An 11,248-nucleotide genomic window follows, 5' to 3' on the forward strand; every position below is an offset into this window, starting at 1 on the left:
CAGTGTCGCCATTAAAGGAGCTTTATGAGATGAGATAATCAAACCTTTAAAGTGTATTAGACTTGTTGCGTTCGCGGCCGTGTGTGGGATGTGTGTCATATGAAAAACATAGGGACAGATGTAAGAAGAAACAAGATGCTGTTAATGTAGGTCACTTTAACAATTGCTTATTCATTTTGTGATTGTGTGTGGGAGTTAATGCTGGATGGGATCTGTGTAGATCTGGATGTATTGAGGATGGAGTCTTGTGAAAGACTGTAAATCGTTGTTATATTAAGACAGCTGTGAGAATGACCTTAAATTATTGAGTCCAATCTGCCTTTACAGCAGATCTGCAGCTTTTTAGTAAGCAATGACAGTTAGTGGGACCTGTACTGAACTGTAGATATACAGTGCACCGATTGAACCCTGTTTAAAAAGAATCAGTCTTAAGGTGTGTTCACATCTCTCTAAAAGACACGTATAATAGCTAGATTACAGCATGTCATTTATCAGACATTTGACAACCCGATAAAAGTCAGTTCAGCATGTTTAACTGGCAAAAACAAGCTCTGACAGACACTGACAGGGCCAACACACTGATACAACAAAATGTTAAAGACGTTCTGAAAATTCTGTCGTTTACTCATCTTCAAGTACAAGTAGATACATTCAGGATAGAGGTAGCCAGACACATTTCTGCTCACTGATGATTTGCCATTAAATTACATTCTGTTAAAATAGGTGTATATTTCCATATAATGTCCAGCTAGTCATTTAAACTACTGTATATACTGACAAAAACAATTGCATACAATTAAAGTGGCTATTTGCAAATAGCAATAGATACTGTTTACTTAAGGAAAATAGCATATTTTTCAGAAGTACATGCTATTAACACAGATGATGATTAAACTAACCTCTAAATTGCAGTTTGCATTTAGACAGTACAGGGGAATTGAAGATGCTAATCTTAAACTGTTAAATTACCTGTTTAATCACCTGGAAAAGCCTAAGACCCATGCCAGATTGTTGTTTCCATACATACTCATTTACACACATACACTACGGCCAATTTAGCTTACCTAATTCACTTATACCAAATGTCTTTGGACTGTGGTGGAAACAGGAGCGCCCAGAGGAAACCCACTCGAACATAGGGAGAACATGCAAACTCCACACAGAAATGCCAACTGACCCAGCCAAAGCTCAAACCAGCGACCTTTTTGCTATGAGGCAATCATGCTTTTATAATATGATATTTAGTAAATGAGAATCCTGAAATTGATGCTTATTGGGGCATTGACGTTTTTCCTACACCTTCACCTAACACTAACCATAAACACCTCCTTATTAAATATCAATTAGGAGATATAGTATTTACACCTCGAAAGGCATAAACCAAACCATCACAGAAAACAATGTGCATTATTACATTTTCAAAATACTTAATTTTATATGATTTGTGAGTCTTTTTACTCATGAGAATTATTCATCCTCAAATAATCAATTCTATATATATGATAGCAACAACTCAAAGCATTTAAGCAACCACACCATTAAAAATTTCCCCACAAAGTCAAAATGTAGTGGTACTTTATTATGGGAAATTTGGTTCCCACAGCACAAGGAAAACAGGTTACTCACTCATTAGATGGTTCTTCCTAAATAATTCTGTCAAGGGTTTCTAACTTTCTATTATTCTGTTTGTTTAGTAGGGGAATGAACATCAGCAATCTTAAAATATGTATCTTTTTGCCCCACATAAGACTTACTAACCTCAGAAAAAGAGTAAAAGTAATACAAAAACTAGTGATTTTTCAGCAGCGCATACTGTATAGTATAAAAGTACAGTAGCATGTCTAAAACCAGTGATAACTGAGGCTCTACAATACACCAAGCCTCTATAATACCCATTAAAACATATTGGAAAGTGTCTCAAGAGTGACCTTTCCTTGTGAAAGTGTGCATTATTGGCAGTATTAGTAACCTTCCCTCAGGGTGTCATGTATTGTATGAGCTGAGTCAACTGTCCTGCTCACAAGCACAATGCATTCCTCACAGCGCTGTGGATGTCGCTTAATAATATAGTGCGGTTGAGTCCACTGACCAGCCTTGACCCTACTGTAACTCTTCTACAGTATTACTAATGCAAAATATGCCAGTCATGCGTATCTCATGGCCGGAGACCCTTTGTGTGCCCATGAGTGCAGGCGCCAGGACTTTACCACACTTTCAGTCAAGCGCTGTATTATTACGGCCCAGCTCTACGTTTGTCAGTGTGTGTGTGAGTAGGTGTGACACACTGCCGTCCCACTGTCACACACCAGTCCGTCTCACAGAGGTCAGCCAGGGGTCGTGACACTGTCTGACTCACGACAATAGAGGCTTTGTGGACATAAGGCCATGGACGTGTCCCCGCTTAACGCCAACATGCACACGTCAGACACACACACACCAGTCAAGCTGTCAAACATGCTGAAATATGCTGTTTCTGAATGGGAGCATCAGATGAAGCCATCACAGTCTGCGTCAATTGAAGTACTCTGAATACTGACAGGAAAGTGTGTAAGGTTCAGTAAAGCCATTATGTGACATCACTGAACTCTCGCACACACACACCGTTCACATCCTCAATGTGTTGTGCATGTGTTGGTGAGTTTGCTGATGTCTTTGTGTTTTCTTTCAGATTGAGAATGTGGAGTGCTGTCTGAGTTTCTTAGGGGCCAGAGGTGTCAGTGTTCAAGGGCTCTCTGCTGAAGGTAAGACCCTTTTCCAAACTGCACAACAGCTGATAAATGCCTTCACTAATAGGCCTTCTATTCTTATCATTTGTGGTGTTATTTGCTGATTATGTTTAGAGTTAAAAATCCTACTTACATTTCTACCCGTGACATGCAGTGGAAATGCACTGCATTTTCGGGTAATTACCTGTAATCGTATCTTTAAATGTGTGGTTGGTTTACATTTTAATCATATTATTGGATGTGCACTCCATCTGTTACACTGCCCATATCATATAGTGAAGTGTTTCTTGTCAATAGGGGGTCACAAGTAGATGTATTCACACTATACAAGTTTTGAATCAATAAAATATAGTATTATAGTTGTCCATAATAATTCAGCCATATGTAAATAACAAAATAAATCACAAAAGTCATTTGAAACATCAAAGCAAACTATTTACATCTGTGTATTTCTGCTTTAAAATCAGTTAATTGAAATTTATGATGACACAAAATAAAAAATGTGGGTAAAATATGGACAAACTCAAACATTTATCATTTTCCTGATAGAGTTTCTCCATATATTTACCCAATGTTAGGTTGGGTCTTATTTTATTTATTATGTTAATATTAATTATGTTAATATAAATTATTTTACTTGTATGTAATAATGTAATTACTGTGATTTTACTTGAATGTAATAATATTACAACAGTAGCAACAACAAAAACTACAAGAACGACTGTATTATTATTATTATTATTATTATTATTATTATTACTACTACTACTACTACTACTACTACTAGTAGTAGTAGTAGTACTATTCTTATGTTGTTGTTATTTAATGTCTGTATTAATTATTATTAATAGCAGACAAATCAGAAGAAATATTGGTAACACTTTATTTTGATGGTCCACAGTATTAGAGTGTCTGCTTAATACCTGTTGATACTGCTCCTTTAACCAACATTTAACTGACTATAAGAAACTCTGCAAGTACATGTCAACTTTCACTAACCCTAACCATAAGCCTAACCCTAAACCTAACATTCTACTTATAATCTAATGAGTAGTTGGCATGTAGATGCAATGTAACTTAAATTCAACAATTGGACCATCAAAATAAAGTGTGACCAAAATATTTAAACTATTTTGGGGTCTTTCCCACAGTTTTGACATTTTTTTAACTTTTAAGTTTTAAAATAGTCAATTATATATGTGATAACAACAACTCAAAGCATTCAAGCAACCACACATTAACAAATACCTCAGAACAAAATACACAACAGTACCCTTGCATTTACTCATACCATAAAGCATTATACTTGTTAAGCTGACAAGCAAAAATCATGGTTTTAGATTTTTGTCCTTGTATCTTTAAGTGACACGTTGTTGTGTTCATGTACAGTAAAAGTGAGACGGAGCATTTGAACCCAGAGACAAGCTGAAATTTCAGTTAAATCATTTTTAGATGGTTTTATTTTTCTCAAAACTGCTGCATAGACAAACCACAAAGATTCTTGATTTTCTTTTAGAAGCTCAAATGTACTAAATGCTGTGCAAAGATATCATTACCCTAAAGCAGGCTGGATACTGTATTCACTGTCCTGCTAAACTCAGCACCATGAGTGCACAAGACCAGAAATACACTGTAGATTGGGTTTCTCAATGCTTTTATCACACACTCGCCCTTTTCTCTATGTGTGTGTGTGTGTGTGTGTGTGTGTGTGTGTCTATGTGGGTGTCTATGTGTGTGTATGTTCCTTTTAGCTTGTTTCCTAAACTGTGAGCCTAATTAAATTAAAGGTTTCAAGGTTGGAGTTTTGAACTCAAAATGATTAGCCCTCATGAGAAATTTTAGTTCTTTTTAAATTAATTCCCAAGTGCCTTTCAACTGAGATAAGGTTTTTAAACATAATATCTTGAATAACTATTTTCTAATAACTAATTATTTTGTCTTTGCCATGATAACATTGTAGCATATTTTAATAGTTATTTTACCAGATATTAGTATCCACATTCAAATGCATAACTAGTTTAATTATGTTAATTAGGCAAGTCATTGGGCAACAGTGGTTTTGTAAAAAGTTAAGGAGATAATAGCCCCTTTCACACATACAGACCTTTCTGGAAAATTGCCGGCAATTTTCCGGAAAGGTTGTATGTGTGAACAGGTCCTTTTTGAAAATACTGGTAAATTCGTTCTGGCTATTTTCCGGAAAGAGAAGTTGTAACATTACCGGCAATTTGCCGGAATGCTGCGCTGTGTGAATGCAGAAGGAAGATTCCCGTAATAAGCGCGGGCACGTCTAGAACGTGCTGACGTGAGACGTCTGCTTTAGCCAATCACAACAGTCAGACGCATTTACGTCCGCGCGGTTTGTGAGGATAAAAGCCTTTGAATATTTTTCCAGACACATTTTGCTGCTAGAAGTTAGTCAGATCACGTTTATATGTTCTTCTTAATGCCAACTGTGTAAATAATCATCGATGAGATGCTTATGATAAGCCGTTGTTTGTTTACCTTCAAGCTTTGCGTGCGCCTATGAGCGCCTGCACACGCACATATTATGAACATCTCGACATGCGAAAGTGATCCTGCGAAAGTTGTTCACAATATTGATCATCCACAGAGTTTGTAATTTAGTCAAATGTTTACAAATACAAGCGCAGCCATTTAAAGCTCATTTGTGGCAAATGATGTCAGAATTTACCGGTATTTTGGAATGGATGTGTGAATGCTCTTTTCCGGAAAATTTCCGTAACGTCCTCGTCTGTGTGAACAGAGCTTTTTTGAATATACCGGTAAAGTCGTTCTGGAAATTTTCCAGAAATTTACCGGTATCACTGTGTGAAAGGGGCTAATAATATTGAATATTGAATAGTATAAAATAAAACGGATGAATGGATGGTTGGATGGATGGATGGATAATTAGGTGGTTGGTTGGTTTTATGCAACCAATACTAATATAAATAAGACTTTCTCCAGAGGAAAAAAAATAATGCAAATACTGTGAGCATTTCCTTGCTCCATTAAGCATAATTTTATATACTATTTTTAAAAATATTACATATCACAGGAGGGTAACAGTTTTTGAATTTATTGAACTGTTTCTCCTGGAAAACAATGCGATTAAATGTAGAGCAGATCAAATTTAAACGTCTAATACAATTATAAATAAATTGCCATTCCTAATAAAAAAATATAATAATTTAACTAAATATATATTACACTATGAGTGTAGCTGTCACATTGGCTTCTATTTATCATTCTAAGTAACTTTAAGAGAAACATCTAAAATAAAGTTGGCTCTTAAATGAAACCTAACCTCCTGCAGTGTGAAAGCACATCCTCTCTGCAATAAAGCTGTCCTCTTGACCCCTGCTGAGTGTTATCCTAGCCCTGTTTTCTCCAGAACAGGCCAATAATGATAGGTGCAAACTCTCAATATCCCTCTTCCGGCTGCAGTGGTCTTGACTCTGTGTTCACGGTGTGTAGAGTATCAGAAGCACACAGCGGGATGCCAGTTTTAAGTGCTTTAAAGAGCAGGCCTCACTGTGACCTCTGCACACCCACAGCTTTCATCTCATTGACTGTGAGGGTCTGGTGAAGAGGGGCTTCTGCAGGGTCAGAGGGGGCACCTTTAACACTGCTGACCTGAGCATGAAACCCACCATGACATGAAACACACATTCATATACACAGGTGTGTGAAGATACTGGCTCATGCCAACTCAGCATAACTAAATAGGCACTTCCTTCAAGCAGATTAATCCTTTGCTCAAATAAAAAAAATATCCTCACAGGTCACAGAAGAGAGATCAAGCATGACCCTCTGAGGTATTCAAATTGAAAGACACTCATTAATATGTAAAATACAGGGAGCCTGTTTTCATAGAAATCTCTTTTTCAGCTATATAGTAAAGAGAGTTTTCTTAAAAATGTCATCATAATTGATGAACTGTCAAATATTCCTTTATTTGTAAAATAAAATATGGACATGGTTAATGTTAAATTTAAAAAACTATACAGCAAGGGACTAAAATAACTTTATATTAAACATATATTTTAATAATAAATTGTTATTTTTTATGTATTTAGTTTAAATAGTTTTAAATAATAAGTAAAAAAATAAACAGTAGAAGCGTCACATTGGAATTATTATTATTATTGTTATTGTTATTGTTGTTGTTGTTGTTGTTCAAACTAAACATCAGTTGTAAACTTATTTTCAATATTAGAATGAATGAATGAATGAATGAATGAATAAATAAATGAATTAATTTACTTAATATGAGAAAGGCTATTAATAATAATAATAATCTATTTATTATTATTACTACTACTAAGTGAAGTTTCACAAACTAATTTCGAGAGGAACATGTGATATGATTGATCGCGGCTGGCTTCAATTATCTTTATCCTCAGGTTTCTCTCCCGGCACTATCTTAATATGAACTCTTGAAAAATTAACATTGATTGTCAATCATTCATTCATTCATTCATTCATTGACCAGTCAGTAAACTATATTAGCAATAAATAAATAAAGAGGAGAAGCACATCTAATTGAATATATTAGTATTATTTTTATTATTAATATTAGTAGTAGTAGTATTTTTGTTATTATTTTATTAAAAATAAACGCCAATAAATGCATTTATTTTATTTTATTTAATAAAATAGAAATTAGTTTTAAAAGTATGTCTATTTTATCCAAAGAAGAAAGGAGCACTACTGTTTAAGCAAAAAAAAAATGGCCGAGGTCGCTTGACTGTAAATAGACAATGTATTTGCACTTCCCTGTCTTCACTTCCCTTTATGAACCCATCTAAAAAGATATGCTGTGTGAAAAGATGCTCCACATTTAAAAATCTAAGACGCAAGGTGATTTTTTTTTTATGTGTGCAATGAAAGATGATGAAACATGTATTGCAGGCTAGCTTGCTCATTTTCCTCAAGTGCATAATCTATTAATTTCCATAACCCATATTAACAAGAAACTATGCTTCTAACACCTTAAAAGCTGAACATCCCATCACATTTGTTGGCTTTGAGAAGCTTTGAGTGAATCTTTCAGCTATGTTGAATGATGCAACCATAGCTGCCTAAAGATGCTTTTGGGAAACACACCCCAAAACAGTAATGTCTTTATGTGAATCAACATTGCCAAAATCCAAATGCAGTCCATATGCTGTTGCACAGAGCAACTGAGGGAAAAAGACAAACTCCCTCCATTAATGCAAACATACAAAAAATATTTACAAATTAGCCTGCCTGGATCAACAGTATTTTATTTTCATTTTCTGTATTGACCTAAAGTGCAACGACACCAAATAGTGCCAAATTTCTGTCGCCTGACCCAGAAAATATGCTCTATTCAAACATACCATCTGAACGTTTTATTATGTAGAATACAAATTACAGCTCAGCACGGTCCCAAATTGAACCAGGGGGAGATTAATAACCCCAAACACTGCTGACGGGCAGAACAAACAGGCGGGCTGTCAGAAAGAAAGCAGATTCTTCTCTTTAGCCCTGTCTCAGCACCACCATCTCTCTCGGTTTCTTTCAGCACCAGCCATTAGCAGTGTGTGAGTATGAATGAAGGCCATTTCATAAACGGGCACCAGAGAGGAAAGTGTTGCTGGCAGGCGCAGGAGTGCAGACAATCGATGCCTTTGCCTTCATCTTTAATCCTTTATCTCTGTGATCAGAGCAACCGCGACCTAGCACTTATTCAAACTGGCAACTTCAATTTCAATTGAAAAAAAAAATGTTTGAAAAGCCTTGCTCACAGGATACCTGGCAGCATTCATTTGCATTGCTCTGAATCAGGATAATAAACTTCATCTGACTCTTCAAAGTTTGACTTATTGGAAGCCTCATGAAAGGTCTAAAGTTAGATCTATTGTGTCACAGTACTGGTATTGGTGATGAGTGTATTATTTAAAACATGTTAATTAGGAGTATCACAATATACTGTAGCAATATTTGCTGTAAATGTTGATTTAAAGGGGAAGTTCAACCTGAAATGAAAAATATTAAAAATATATTATATTAAATTATTAATCTAATTATTATTATTAATTATTATTATATTAAAATATGTAATATTCATTCTCCATATACAACAAGAGTTGTGAGACATTCATAAATAAGACCCTGAACTGACACCAGAAAAATAACTGTTCAATATATATATTTATATATATATATATATATATATATATATATATATATATATATATATATATATATATATATATATATATATATATATATATATATAGTTTTTTCTTTTTTTCTTTTTATGGTTTTGTGTGCATAACCTTATTCTTGTAGCTTTGTAACATGATTAAACCACTGACAAAAATTTTTTAAGATATTTTTGCTGCCTTTCTGAACATTGATGAAGGAAAGGAAAGCTCTCGAATTTCATCTAGAATATTTCAATTTGTGTTCTGAATATTGAACGAATGTCTCAGGGGTTTGGATAGACATGAGGTTCAGAAATTAATTTGATAATTATTTTTTTGTGTTTGAACCAATTCTTCAATGTAATACAGTATACTTGTTTATAACCTTGTTTTGGTCCATTTCAATATAAAAGTCTTTGCAACTCACTCATAATGGTATTTCTTTTTTTTCCGCCAAAAATAGTAAAGATGCAGGCTTATGTCATAGGTACAGCTGTGCTAATATACAACCGTATCACAGCTAATAACATTTTTAGGGTTTTTTTTTTTTTGGAAAATGTGAAAATTGCTCACATATACATTTATTCAGGAATACAATGCCAAATGAGGTAACACAAGATCAATAAATCCACAGAGTTTGTCAGTATTAACACTACTCAGAATTAGTAACCATTCATTCATTCTCTTTCCGTCGGCTTAGTCTCTTTATTTATCAGAGATCGCCACAGCGGAATGAACCAGCAACTTATCCAGCATATGTTTTTACACAGGGGATGCCCTTCTAGTTGCAACTGGGAAGCATACATACATACATACTCATTCACTCACATACACTACAGCCAATTTAGTCATTCAATTCACATTCACATTCAGTCATTCAATTCACCTATACCACATGTTTTGACTGTGGGGAAACCAGAGCCCCCCGAGGAAATCTACGCGAACATACAGAGAACATGTAAACTTTCCACAGAAATGCCAACTGACCCAGATGGGACTTGAAGCAGCAACCTTGCTGTGAGGCGACAGTAAGAAAGATGAGTTCCACAAACTGTAGTGAGCTATAGTGAATTCAAACTAATGAGTGTAGTGATTTATTTATTTTATTAAATTACAGCTACCATAATTCTGTAGTGCAAAATCAGATACAGTGAGAGACAGCCCTAATCAGATTCAATAAGGAAAACATCTGTTTACATTTAATTTATGACGCACAAAACAAGACTCCAGACAGTCAAATGACCATGCTAAAGTTGATTCAGACAGTCCCATCTTGTCATCTTGTATCACTTCCTCATTCAGATAACTGAACTTATCTCCCCCTTACTGTATTCTCAAATGACTATAAACACAACTCCAACTTCCCTAAAATGAGCCCAGCAACAGTACCGTGTAACTCTACGGCAGAGTTTAAGCTTGATTCTGCACTAAAAACATGCTGTCGTTACGGTTTGTTGTATCAATGTCATGCCGCCGCTGACAGGATTAAACAACTCTTCCTGTTGTACTTTCTAAATGTGGTGTCTTTGATCTTCAGAGGTGTGTAATGGGAATCTGAAGAGCATCCTGGGTCTGTTCTTCATCCTGTCCCGCTACAAGCAGCAGCAGCAGCACCAGCAGCAGTACCTGCAGTCTCTGGTAGAGCTCCAGCAGCACGTCACACATCAGACCACAGGGGCGGCACAACTGAGCCAGCACAAAACACAAGACATGCAGTCCAGGTAGGACACCTCTTGTGTTGCTTCCTTATTTGAGTCCTGCACACTTAGTCATGAGCTATATAGTTATAAAAATATGTCAAAATGCTAGCCGTAGTTGCACTCTTGATGCAGTTTTTGACACTAAATCTAGTCAATATAAAGTCAATATAAAGTATATATTGTGTTTTATTATATTATAATATATTATATAAAGTTTCACAACCTCTGTTTTACAGAGCGTACACTCAAAATAATCATGTTTCATGCTTGTTCAAACTACTTATTTAAAATAAGCTGAAACAACACAATTCTTGAGTTTTTTTAGACAATTAATTGTTTTATGTTAAATCCACAAAAATTAGTTAAAACAAATAAGCTAACTTAAATCCTTCATGTCGCTACACAAATCGATTGTGTGGAGCCCAGCATTTTTTACAGTGTATTGTTGCACACTAAAAAATTATGTTTGGTGTTTTAACTTTGTATAACTATAAATTTCAAAATGGTTTACAAAATAATCATTGCAAATACAGAAAAAAAGCCTATAATTCATAAAGTAATACACTGATCCTTATGAAATTTGGCATGCACTTTGAACTATGTGATTGTAGAAAAGCTTGCAAAATTTAGTTCTGCCCAAAAG

The 11,248-nt window shown here is 35.0% G+C and overlaps 1 protein-coding gene across 42 annotated transcripts in view; it reads left to right on the plus strand.

Annotated features, from left to right (window-relative positions):
- Positions 1-11,248, plus strand: part of nav3 (neuron navigator 3) — a 367,745-nt gene that overhangs the window by 249,014 nt on the left and 107,483 nt on the right. For all 42 annotated transcript variants that reach the window (NM_001443135.1, NM_001443136.1, XM_087247448.1 and 39 more), the window contains 2 exons: positions 2,669-2,741; positions 10,443-10,626. In NM_001443135.1, coding sequence (NP_001430064.1) covers positions 2,669-2,741; positions 10,443-10,626 — 257 coding nt within the window. The remainder of the gene's footprint in view (positions 1-2,668; positions 2,742-10,442; positions 10,627-11,248) is intronic.

The sequence above is a fragment of the Danio rerio genome, chromosome 4, assembly GCF_052040795.2.
Source record: "Danio rerio strain M-AB ecotype USA chromosome 4, GRCz13ab, whole genome shotgun sequence".
NCBI classification, from domain to species: Eukaryota; Metazoa; Chordata; class Actinopteri; order Cypriniformes; family Danionidae; genus Danio; species Danio rerio.